The sequence below is a fragment of the Sapajus apella genome, unplaced genomic scaffold (genome assembly GCF_009761245.1).
Source record: "Sapajus apella isolate SASKATOON/1434 unplaced genomic scaffold, GSC_monkey_1.0 scaffold111, whole genome shotgun sequence".
In the NCBI taxonomy this organism is placed as follows: Eukaryota; Metazoa; Chordata; class Mammalia; order Primates; family Cebidae; genus Sapajus; species Sapajus apella.
Window position 1 is genome coordinate 4,970,125 of NW_022437051.1, and position 12,907 is coordinate 4,983,031.

Genomic DNA, 12,907 nt, shown 5'->3' on the forward strand with positions numbered 1-12,907 from the left:
ATGTCTATATTTATATCTCTGTATATCTTATGTGTATCTGCAGTTTTCTTGTTCAGTAAAGATAGGGATTTTTTTGTTATGTGTTTTATGTATTTTTACTTTTTAATGGTCATTTTACGTTCTTAAACTGATGTAGAATCAGTAAAGATAAGTAGTTAATCATTTATGAAATAATATGTTAGAGTAAATTAGGGATGTCTTGGCAGATATACCATAGAAGGTACAGTTGTCATGTTTTTAGTGATAAAAACGAAACGTTTGTTTGGTGTATAACTTTGAAATGGGGTCTGTGTTAATGTAATTCTTCACATCTTATCCTTAAACCACATTAAGCTGAAGTAACTGAACTGTACTATGTGATCTTGACATATGAGGTTAATTTATTTTTGCATGCTAGCTGGAAAAACTTTTGTCAAAAACCTTTATTTTTACAAATGCTTATTACCTGTCTTTTTGTGTTAAGCCTTAAAAGTATCTACGATAGATTCTTCAGAACAGAAAAAAACCAAGAAAAACTTAAAGAAGTTTCTCACACGACGCCCCACTTTGCAAGCTGTTCGTGAAAAAGGTTATATTAAAGGTTGGTAGGAGAAGTATTGTTGATAATAATGAATGTTGGCCTACATCAGAAATAAGATGTTTCAAATTAAAAACAAATCTTTTTCAAACAGTAAGAATGTTATTTATTCAAGTATTCAGATGCAATGATTAAAAGACATTTAAGTAATTAAAATAGATTTTTTTTAAAGTTTAATTAAAGCATTGGACAGACATAACAAGCTAAACTTTTAGAAAGCCTGTTTTAGGGGAACTATGTGAATGTGATTGGTGGCAGGTTTTAGAAATTGTGACAGTGGAAAGTTTAGTTTTGAGATGTAAAGATCACAAGAAATAGGAAATTTTGAATAAACTATCACTAACAGCAGAAAGAAGAAAAATGAATTAATTTTTACCTTTGGTTGTCATTTAAGATCATTTAAAAATTAGCATTAGGTGGTTTTTTTTTTCTGATTTATATACTTATTTATAAGCACCATAATGGACTAACAGAATCTTTTTTTATAGAAAAGTAGTCTTTAAAAATTACATTATTTGTGTATGCTTTTAGTTCTTACAAGCATGTTTAATTGCAGAGGTGAATTTTTCTAATATATGACTTAAAACAATGACATTTATTCATAAAAATAAAGGTAAAATAATAGTCTATAATGTATATGTCTGTCTCTGATTTAAATTATGAAGTTTCTTATAAAGACCGTCTGTTTGTGAAGCACCTGCTTTGCATTAAAATATGCAAACAAGTTTTTTAAGAAAGTATTTAAGGCCAGGTGCAGTGGCTCACATCTATAATCCCCTGACTTTGGGAAGCAGGAGGATCATTTGAGTCCAGGAACTCAAGACCAGACTGGGTAACGTAGGGAGTCCCACTCTCTACAAAAAATTAGCTGGGTGTGGTGACACATACCTATAGTCCTAGCTACTTGGAAGGCTGTGTGGGAGGATCACTTGAACACAGGAATTAGAGGCTGCAGTGCAGCCATGATTGCACCACTGTACTCCAGCCTGGGTGACAGAGCAAGACTTTGTCTAAAAAAAGGTATTTAAGACTTCTAGGAAGAGTCTAGCTAATTAAGTAATTCAAATTAGTAACTTCAAGAGTTATAGATCACAGGTATTCTCAAATAAAGCATATGAATTAGCATGATGAGTTTAGAGTCTTGCAAAAACAAAAAAGACCTGGCAAATAAATGAATGAAAACTGCTGCTAATTTGTTCACCATGCCTTTTGCCTGAGAAATACAAACTGTTGCCACTTTATGGCCTTACTCATCATTTCAAATTTTTTGTTTTCCTGAATGTTTACTGCTAATATGGAATTTCAAAACTGTCAGGTTGAAAGATTCATAGAAGAGTCTTTGAAATACATTTTGTAGGGCCAGCTTTAGCTCAGCAGTTACTTCGACAATGCTTTCCTTGGTGGAGAAATACATTTTGTGAAATCAAATGTTGGTATGTGATGAGTGGTTAGATGCTTATTTTAATAGTTTTAAAAGTAATCGAGTATTTACTAAGTGCTAGGCATGAGCCTAGGTGTTATCAATACCTGTTGGTGTTTGGGAACTACATGGTTACATGGTCCTTCCCCTCATGAAACTTATGCTCAAGTGGGAGGTAGACAAGATAATGTGAAATAGTGACAAATGCTATGAATCTAACATAGTAGTAAACTAGGATGTGACTAGAATTGGTTTCTCTTAGGTAAGGATGGTCAGAGGGGTTATTTAAGGATGTGACTTTTGGCTGAGACCTGGAGTGAAGAAGGAGCCACGTTGGGTGGAAAATTGCTTTCTGCAGAAGCAATAGAAAGTACAAGGTTCTCAGGCAAGAGTGAGTGAGGGTCTTTATGAAGTTTAAAAACGAATTGTTTGATGTGAAATTGAAGAAGTAGGCAAAATGCATATTCCATAAGGCATAGGGCCCTCTTAAACAATATCTGGTTACACTGGATGTTTCTGTTGCACTCTGAATGGTTAGCCATTTCATGAACTGAATTTCAGCAAGATGATTGACTTTTTAAAAATAAATCTTTTTCAGATCAGGTATTTGGATCCAATCTTGCTAATCTGTGTCAGAGAGAGAATGGCACAGTACCAAAGTTTGTGAAGTTGTGTATTGAACACGTTGAAGAACATGGTAAGAGAAGGATTTTGATTTTTTTTTTTTTTTAAGCCAACCAACTTCTTGTTTTGCCATCAAAATTTCTAGAATTTTTATAATTTTGAGTGATGCAACCAAAATTTCCTTATAGTCCTAAGATATTAAGAAAATCATTTTGTTTGCAAAACACTTACATGTTTACCACTGTTTCAAATTAAGACCTCTCCAGGCATCTATTGAATGTTTGGTACTCACAGTTAAGTACATGGTGTTCTTTGAAGCTATTTCATTTAAGCATTTGCTTAAAATGAGGAAGATACTGATTGTGAAATTGAGTTTATTTTTAAGAAATAATTTGACATTATATAAGATCTGAGAAGATTGTGTTTACTTACTAAGTTTCTTCTGTTCTAAAAATCAGATGACATTATAAACTGTTAAATCAACCACAGTTGTCTCATGAGATAAATATTTTTTACATCATTTTCTGTAAAATATGACAAACTAATTTCTGTTGTTAATTTAAACATGGCTATAATATTTATACTAGTTTCATATAAATTATCAGTATATTGATTGTAATAGCATTAACTTATATCTGTATATCATGAAAAACATTTTGTACAATTAAAACACGTAATGTAATTTGTAATTTCTGCCAGTTGCAAGATCTTCCTGTCTCATTGACTTTTCTTGTCAGCATGGCAATAGAGATACCACATTATTGTCTTTATTTGAAGCTAAATGAGTAGTATATTTGATAATGTGCTTTAGTAAGTTTGTACACCATTATCATTTAATGAATACCTGAAATTTCGGGGCTTAATTGTGTGAATTTCAGATGATTCTGTTCCACATATAAAATAAAATAATAAATTATAGCAAATTACTTTTGTTTTTATAGAACCATTAGTTTAGTTGTTAGCTTACATTGTTTACTTATTACAAGCACTTAATATGACAGACACTTTCAATAAACTTTTTATAATATGTGCGTTTATATTATAAAATGGTGTGCAAAATATGCATGGGCTGATTTTACCTACTGGCTTCCTTTACTTTTTGAATTATCCCTACTTGTTTGCAGAAATTTATTTGAAATTGTTAGTGTTTTAAGATTTAATGAAACAACTTCCTTGAGCTGATTCACACTCTATATGATGAGCAGAGTAGAGTTACTGCTGTTTATTAAAAAGAATTCAGAGTGAATCTCCATCTCCCTTCCTTGCCAAGCATCTACCAGAAGTCATTTAAAGAAAAAGAATATTTGTCCATTTGATTTTAGGTTGATGCTAATGAATAAGAATTCTGACACATGCAGACATGTTCAGAAGAGGCAAACAGGTAGTTTAAACACACATATAATAATTATTATTGTCTCTTAGGTTTGGATGTTGATGGGATATACAGAGTAAGTGGCAACCTTGCAGTGATCCAGAAACTAAGGTTTGCAGTCAATCACGGTAAGATTATATTCCCTGTTGTTATTCAGATTCATAACTCTTTGAACTGGCTTAAAGTAATTTTTTACAATGTCCAATTCCTGCTGTCTTTCAGATGAGAAATTGGACTTGAACGACAGTAAATGGGAAGATATTCATGTCATTACTGGAGCACTCAAAATGTTTTTTCGAGAATTACCAGAACCTCTTTTTACATTTAATCATTTTAATGATTTTGTTAATGCAATTAGTAAGTATGTAATTCTATTCAGCTTTTTCTAGATACTGAAAATTCCTTGCACAGATTAAGCTACCCTATTTTTTGATCTTAACTTTAAGCAAGTATTTTCAAGTTTTATTGTGAACATTTTAAATGTGACCACCAGATGTCACTGTGTATTACCAAATATCAACTTCCAAACTGTCATTGCGTTGTTTCATAAGAATTTGCTGTAAAATATCTGCTTATTATCTTTTTTCAGAGCAAGAACCAAGACAGCGAGTCCCTGCTGTTAAGGACCTAATCAGACAGTTGCCAAAGCCAAACCAAGATACAATGCAGATTCTCTTCCGACATCTCAGAAGGTAGGAGGACTGCCCAGTCATGGGATGTGGTATAGCACAAGGGGAAGCGGGAAGGCCTGCGGGGGCAGGGTCACTCAGACCCAGGTTTGGATCCCAGCTATGATACTTGCTGTCTTTGTAACTTGAAAAAGGTACTCAACTCCTTTTAGTATCAGTCCATCATGGGTACAATGATTTGTTATGAAGAATACAATAAAGAAGATGTTATATGTGAAGTATTTATGTAATGCTAGTACATAGTAGGTGCTCAGGAATTGTTGCTAAAGTTAATATGAAGATGAGATTGGATATTAATTGAGGTGTATTATGTTATCCTATAATAAAGTCATCATGGTTCTGGGCTACTACATAGCTGCTTTAATAACTGAGTTATTTCATCAGATAGAAAGTACACTGGAATACTGAAACAAAAATTCCTAGCTAGAGAGATTTTTTTAAAAGAAGTAACATAAAATGAGTAAAATGGAAGTTCAATCTCCATACCCTAATAAGATTTTTTTCCCATCAGCTTAATGGGGCAATCATTGTTACCTGAATTATACTTAAATGTTATATTTTCAAAACTAAGCTAAAATATCACACATTTAAAAGTTTGTTGGAGTATACTTAATTACACCGCTCAGCTGTGTTTATCAAAAAGAAAGCTTTGCCTGGCATTTAGACAGAACTCTACTTGGTTAAATAGTTTATGTGTCACTTTAGGAAAATGACCATTACTTCTCTTTTTAAAATGTAAACTGTTAGGTATCTAATACCATTTGAAGAATTTTCCCTGTCTTTTATTTTCTCTTTTAACAACTTCTTTTTTTCCCCTCAGAGTTACAGAAAATGGAGAGAAAAATCGAATGACCTATCAGAGTATAGCAATTGTTTTTGGTCCCACTCTGTTAAAGCCAGAAAAAGAGACTGGTAATATAGCAGTTCATACTGTGTACCAAAATCAGATTGTAGAATTAATTCTTCTGGAGCTAAGTTCCATCTTCGGACGTTGATTCTTATGAAGACAACCTGTGGAATAGAAGCTGGATTCCATCAGATTTCAAATGTTTATACACAAACATATTTTATTTTTTGGACCAAGCAGTGACTCTTTGATTTTGCACTTTTTTTTTTTTTTTTTGAGGGATCAGAAGGGAAGGGGAGAGTCAAGATGTGTGTTAGGCCCTCAAATTTGCTGCTTTGTTGCAAGTTGATAGAGCTACATGTAATTACGAATTCATTTTATCCTGAATGTTTGCGTTTCATACTCTGAATTTCAGTAAAAGTCAAAACTTAAAATTCTAACCAGTCATATACACTGGATAATTTGGTAGGAAAACTTTTTTTTCCCTGAAATTGGATAATGTAGACTTTCTTCTCAAGATCTGTAGATGCATCACTTAATAGAACAATACTTACTATCAGTTATTTTGGAAATGCTCTTGAGCATTTTAAACAAAATGAAGTATATCCATTTTGAAACCTGTGTATTTCTGTTTCAGGGTTTCTGCATGCAGTGGCAGTCTAAGTGCCAAAATTCATTATAAACCCAAAATAACCCCTTGACGAAGGCTTGCTGTCTTTTGCTGTGTTACACAGCATCCTTACTGGATATCTTAGTTGCTTGTTTGGGCAGCACACTAATATTACTTAAAACACTGTGATATACTGGAGTTTTAGTTAGCTTAAGTCACTAAAGGGCATTTTTAGGGCTGTCTTGCTATACTGAATTGTAGCTAACAATCTTAATTATACCTAGTGCCATACTGAGTTCTTGGTATGACCCTGTGGAAACAGACATTATTTTATGTAAATATAGGCTAAAGACTTAATGTCCTTTAGCTTGTGTATATAATTGTGTTGTATAGTCTCAGAGTACATTCTAACCCTACATTTCTAATCATGATATTGGTTATCTTTTCTGTGAATATTAGGTTTCCTTCAGAAATAGGCCATTATTTGGGAAAGTTAACTGTGTGCACTTTTAGATATTAATTACATTTACAGGCAAATCACTGTAATGAGAATGGTACTGGAAAAATACTGAATAGACTTGCTAAATAGCACATGCACTACAAGAAGAACCTTTTAGGTTATTTAATATGTACAGAAAACAAAGAAAAATTTTATTACAGAACTCTAATTCCAGTATGAATAGTGGAAACCCATCTGTAAATTAGATGGTTGTTGGGTGGAAAATGACTTTGCTAAATTCAAGAATTTCTTTTTACCTACTAATGTAGATTGATTTGTATAATAAAACACAGGGTTTGGAAGGTTTTGTTACAGGGAGCATGGTCTGTTGAAGATTTTTAAAATGTATTTTTCTAGATTAACTGCTGTAAATGAAATGTCTAATAAAACTACAAGAGGCTTAGAGATTTTTCCATTGGAAATGTGCATTTTGCTTTTTAATTTTTTTGTTTTTTCATTCACTGGCATACTCTTATACCTCATTTTTAAAAATCAACTGAATCCAATATTCCCTGTGGCAAATACATGTTCCTCATTTCATACCTTTTCTCCTCTCTTCCATGCCAACATTTCCCTTTCCTCATGTACACTTTTTATTTCTCAGTGTTTGAAAGCGAGTGATTTGTGTGTGACCAGGATTTTTTTTCTTAGGAATGCATTTATAATTTACAGATTGCCTTCCTTGGGAATAAGTATGTTTTTGTATGATCTGTCTATAAACCTCTCACCTGAATTTTGTGGTAGAAATCCTGTATTTGTTGTTGTGTGTTAAATTGATAACAAACCAAACTACTTAGATAGCTAAAGCAGATTGTTTTGGGTGGGGAGAAAAAGCCCTAAATCAGAATGTTTATATTTGCCTAAAGATGTCCTTAATAACACAATATGCTTTAGATCTTGCTTATATAGTGATTGTATACCAGGAAAACAATTAGACTCAAATCAGTGATGTTCTTGCTCTTGGTGTTCATGAACATATATCAAAGATTAAAATTGTCCCGTGTTTCTTGTGTCAAGGTACACGTGTGTGTGTGTGTGTGTGTGTGTGTGTGTGTGTGTGAAGTCTTAAATGTTTTATTTGTCTGCAGTTAATCAGTTTATTGTAATATTGTATGTACAGTGAGATTAATGTCTTGTGTTTTCATCCTTTGTGAATTAAAAGTTCTCACTTGTTTTTGTGATAACAAAACCAGTAATATTTTACTGTCTTCACAGCTTGGTTTTACAGTAGAAAATATATTAAAAGCTGAAATAAATTATCAGTGGAATTTTATTTGTTAGTAAGTCTTTCTTCAGAATGTCAATGAAAAAGGTAGTTGGAGATTTAGAAAAGAAAGTATATTCAAATACACTGTTGCATTCCAATGAGAAGAAAAATACTTATTTAAATTTTACAGAAATAAGAAATTTTACCTTTTACTCTAGAGAAAGTAAGTTAATTATTAAATATCTCAAAAAAAGATGTTCATATTTTAGATAGAGACAAATCTTTAAATTGTTTTTTCCTTATGTGAAAAGCACAAATGAAATAATTTAGTGAAACTTCGGGTTTAGTGGTAGATGGGTTGTATGTGTGTTTATACATATATACACAAACATATGTTTGTGCTACGTGTGTGTGTGTGTGCGCGCACACCATTGCTTACATACAAGTGAAAACTCGCCAATAATAATGGCAGCTACATGGAGACCTTTTTACTATTTCAGTTTCATTCCATGCTTCTTTGCCAGCCCACAATATTGGATATTAAGATAGCAGTGAAGGGAAAATAGTTATTCCATAATTGTGCCAAGAGATTTTTTCCAGCTCATGGGAGAGGCTTCTAATTAAATACTTAAACATGTAGTTTCCCATGACTTGAATTCCTCAAAGATCTTTAGTCATTTTTAACGAAATACACAGAGGAGTCCACAACATGTCTTTTTAGTAAAGAAGAAAGTAAAAATAGTCAAGTGGGCGCCACATTCTCACTAGTCTAATAAAAATCAAATGTTCAAATATTTCATCTCTATAGAGAATGGAAAATGGGTAGAAAATAAGATTTTATGGAGTTTACTATTCTCCCTGAACTCCAGCCATCAGCTCTAATGATCTTCTTTTATAGAAAGCACTTCTCTAGTGTAAGACTACAGAAGGTGTTTAATAGGGCCTTTAGCCTGAGTGTTACAGTCTTGGAGGCGGAGCATAGTTTTTGTTCTTATTTTTTTTAAATGGTATTCTAGTGCAGCTAACATAGTACTATTAATTGCAACTTTAGTTTGATACAAACAAAAAAATCAAATGGTTGCAAAACAAAATCAACTGTCTTATAATGATGATGTATTCGAATCTATTGGAAATTCACAGGCTGTATCCTAAGGCTGGTCAGAGTCAGACTTAGTATTCTAGAGAAGGGGGAGGTACTGAATGCCTAATGAGACATCTGTAACTACCAAAGACAAGGGAGTTCTCCTGAAGAATCTCAATTAGTCTGCTCAACTGAAGTTTTGTGGTCCAGTGGTGGCTGCAAATATATTCAGCTGGATTGAGCTTTTACAAATTAGCCTTATGTGAATATAGCACTTAAATGAACTCTTTCATTTCCTTCATTGCTTCCCTTCTCCCACAGGAAAAAAAAAAAAAGGAAAGAAAGCAAGCACTTTTACAGTGCTCTCATAAACAGAGCACTTGGAGAACAAGGTAACTGTTTAACAAATTACTACAATACGTATTTACAACACGTGTTTTTTTCTCATCGACCCTCCCCTCCCTTTATTTTATGTCCTCTCTTTTAATGTTTTCAGAAAAGCGGTCTTTGGTAAATATTTTAAATTATTAATGCTGGTAGCCAGATCTTTCAGGTAGTTCTGATAGTTGTGGCTCATACTGCAAGTAGCTTTGAAACTTGTAATACTGCCATAAATTTTATAATGATGAAATCCATGGTGACATGAGAATGACAAATGATGCTGTAGAGGGCCTTATAAACAGGGCATTTGCAGAGGTAGAAATTCAGCACAGACTTCAAGGCCACCTTTTCCTCCTAGGCATTTTGAGAGATTGTTTATACAGTCACATGACCATTAATGATGAGGATATATTCTGAGAAATGTATTGGTATATTTGAACATCATCAGCTATATGGTGTAGACTATTACTCCTAGGTTGCAAATCTGTACAGCAGGTGACTACTGAATAATGTAGGCGATTGGAACTCAGTAGTAAGTATTTTTGTATTGAAACATATCTAAACAGAAAAGTTACAGTAAAAAATATAGTACTATAATCTTATGAGACTACCATGGTATAATAAATGCACTCTGTCATTGACTAGAACATCATTATGCAGTACATGGCTGTATTTAGGTAAGAAAAATGGGCATCTTACATGCCAAAGTAATACTCTTATGATTGATAAAGCAGGAAATGACCTGTAGGAACCCTCACACATTCACAGTTTATTGTTTTATAGATGAAATAACAGGCCTAGATTGATATGAATGCCAAAAGTCACATGCTTAGTGACACAGAATGATAAGCCTAAGGCTGAAGAGAAGTAATATTTTGATTAGCTATGTTATTTCCAAAGTTTACGATAAAATTAAAGCATATTCTGGCATGTTCAATAATATTTGAGGAACAAACAAGTAACTTGCATTCTGTTTCACACTAAGCTAGTTGTTATCCTTGTGGCATATTGAAACATATTTTCCAACATCTGTTATGAATACAGAAGCAGCAGAGGGTAGGTACTGCTTTTACTGGTCTCTCCTTGTTCTGGTTTACATAGGAAGTAAGCTAGCATCCCTCTCTGTCCCCTGGCAAATAATCGGAATTCAGTGATTCTGTTTCTATCCACTGACATTCCTGGATAGGCCATTGTGTATATTCATCTCTTTTTAATATGGATTTCTGCTTTCACTTATGTTCTAGAATGGTGCTATCCAATTGCTGTAGCCACCAGCCATATGTGGCATTTAAAAAAAAATTGTGGCAAAATATGCATAACATAAAATGGTAACCATCAAAATAATTTTTAAGTATACAGTTCAGTTGAATGAAATACATTTATATTGTTAGGCAACCATCATCACCATCCATCTCTGGAACTTCTTTCATCTTGCAAAACTGAAACTATCCACTAAACAATCTCCATTTCCCCAGCCTCTAAGAAAACCACCACTCTTCTCTCTTTGTGATTTTAACTACCTCTTATAAGTGGAATCATGCAGTATTTGCCTTTTTGTGACTGGCTTATTGCACTTAGCATAATGTCCTCAGGGTTCATTTATGTCGTAGCATACTGCAGAATTTCCTTTTTAAGGCTTAATAATATTCCGCTGTGTGTATATACCACATTTTGCTTATCTGTTAATTTGTCAGTGAACAGTGGGTTGCTTCCATGTTTGCGCTATTGTGAATAATTCTACGAACATGGATGTATAGATATCTTAGAGACTCGCTGGATTTGGTAGTAATTTTTTGGATATGACACTAAAGGCAGGGCAACAAAAGAAAAAGACAAATTGGACTTCATAAAATTTTTTAAAAATTTGTGCATCGAAAGACATTATCAATAGAATAAACAAGCAACAGGAGAAAATATTTGCAAATTGTATATATAATAAAAGATTGGTATCCTTGATAAAGAGAGAACTCCTAAAATTCAACAACAGTGAGAATCCTGATTCAAAAACGGGCAAAGGACTTGAATAGACATTTATCCAAAGAAGATACACAAATGGCCAATAAGGACATGAAAAGATGCTCATCATCACTAATTTATTAGAGAAATGGGTATCAAAACAGATATCACCTTACACCCATCAGGATGGCTTCTATCAAGAAACCAGAAAAGAAGTGTTTGCAAGGATGTTGAGAAATTGGAATCCTTTTCCACAGCCAATGGGTGGGAATATAAAATGGCATAGCCACTGTGGAAAATAGTATGACGATTCCTCAAAAAATTAGAATTAACACACGATGCAGCCATTCCACTTCTAGGAATTTTAAGTAAGTTTTAAGTAAATTTAAATATCCAAAAGTTTACTTAAAATTATATAGTACTTAAAAATTTACTGTGTCACAATAGCTACATTTCAAATGGTCGGTAGGGACTTGGAGTTAATGGCCGCCATATTGAACAGTGTAGCTATAGAACAGTTTCATCAATAGAAATTTCTACTGGATAGTGCTATTCTAGAAGGTTGGGATATGGGGAATAAGCAATTGCAGAATGCATATTTTGCAAAATTCTTTTAAAAATACATGATTTATAGCATGTAATACTTCATACATCTCCCTCATGCTTCTCTCTTAAGTACATGACATTAGGAAAGTCCACTGGCTCCAAGTGGCCAAGGATGGCTTTTAATGCTGCCCGATAAAAATTTGTAAACTTTCTTAAAACATTATGGGGTTTTTTTTGTTATTATTTAGCTCATCAGCTATTGTTAGCATTAGTGAATTTTATGTATGTCCCAAGACAGTTCTTCCAATGTAGCCTAGGGAAGCCAAAAGATGGGACACCCTGCTCTAAAGCCACAGTAATTTAATATTGATATAAAGATATAGACAGAACAATTGAACAGAATAAAGGCCAGAAAAACATCTACACACATTACTAATTGTCTAAAGACATTACTGATTTTCAGTAATGAAAGTCAGTTAACTACTGACATATATTGACCTGTATAAATCTCAAACTTTAATGTTGAATCAAAGACTCAGAGGTTATACATTCCATTTCAAAATTTCAAAAACAGCAATCAAGACCAGTGTCAGAAGGCAGCAGTGATTACTTCTGAATACTGCTGGAAGATAAACTCAGATATCAAGGAGATTAATGAGAAAAATGGCAGTAAGCATTGAATCTAATTACCTATAGGAGGCCAAGACTAATATAGGGATCATGATTTGAAAACTGAATGTTGGGGTTGTAACCCTTGATAATAGAATAGATACATAACTACATATAGAGAGAAAGGGGAAACATTTTGAATTACTATAATTTTGCTGATTTCCTCACATTTTATAGGGAAAAGCTGCCATTTAACATTGATAAAGTTAAATAGCTAAAAGTATGTTCAAAGTGTAAAGATAAAATGAGGTAATGAATAAAACTGCAGTAGAGGAGAAGAAGGTAAAAAAAGATACTCATTACTGCTTACAGGAGTCAAACGTAATTTCATGAAATAGAGTATTCAAGGTATATGAAGTTAAAAGATGAAACACTAGAATAAAAGCACAAACATTCCAAATTATCTGAAGAAATACAGAAACAGCAAAG

General features: G+C 33.1%; 1 protein-coding gene and 1 long non-coding RNA gene across 9 annotated transcripts in view; both read left to right on the forward strand.

The window, feature by feature from the left end:
- Positions 1-7,906, forward strand: part of ARHGAP12 (Rho GTPase activating protein 12) — a 123,595-nt gene extending 115,689 nt beyond the window's left edge. For all 8 annotated transcript variants that reach the window (XM_032259680.1, XM_032259682.1, XM_032259684.1 and 5 more), the window contains 6 exons: positions 464-580; positions 2,596-2,694; positions 4,044-4,121; positions 4,216-4,350; positions 4,583-4,685; positions 5,503-7,906. In XM_032259680.1, the coding sequence (XP_032115571.1) occupies positions 464-580; positions 2,596-2,694; positions 4,044-4,121; positions 4,216-4,350; positions 4,583-4,685; positions 5,503-5,677 (707 nt within the window). In that variant the 3' untranslated portion in view covers positions 5,678-7,906. The remainder of the gene's footprint in view (positions 1-463; positions 581-2,595; positions 2,695-4,043; positions 4,122-4,215; positions 4,351-4,582; positions 4,686-5,502) is intronic.
- LOC116537521 lies at positions 589-2,173 on the forward strand. Its single transcript, XR_004263160.1, has 2 exons — positions 589-748; positions 781-2,173. It is a non-coding gene; the product is annotated as an uncharacterized LOC116537521 (long non-coding RNA).
- Positions 7,907-12,907: the final 5,001 nt, after the last annotated feature.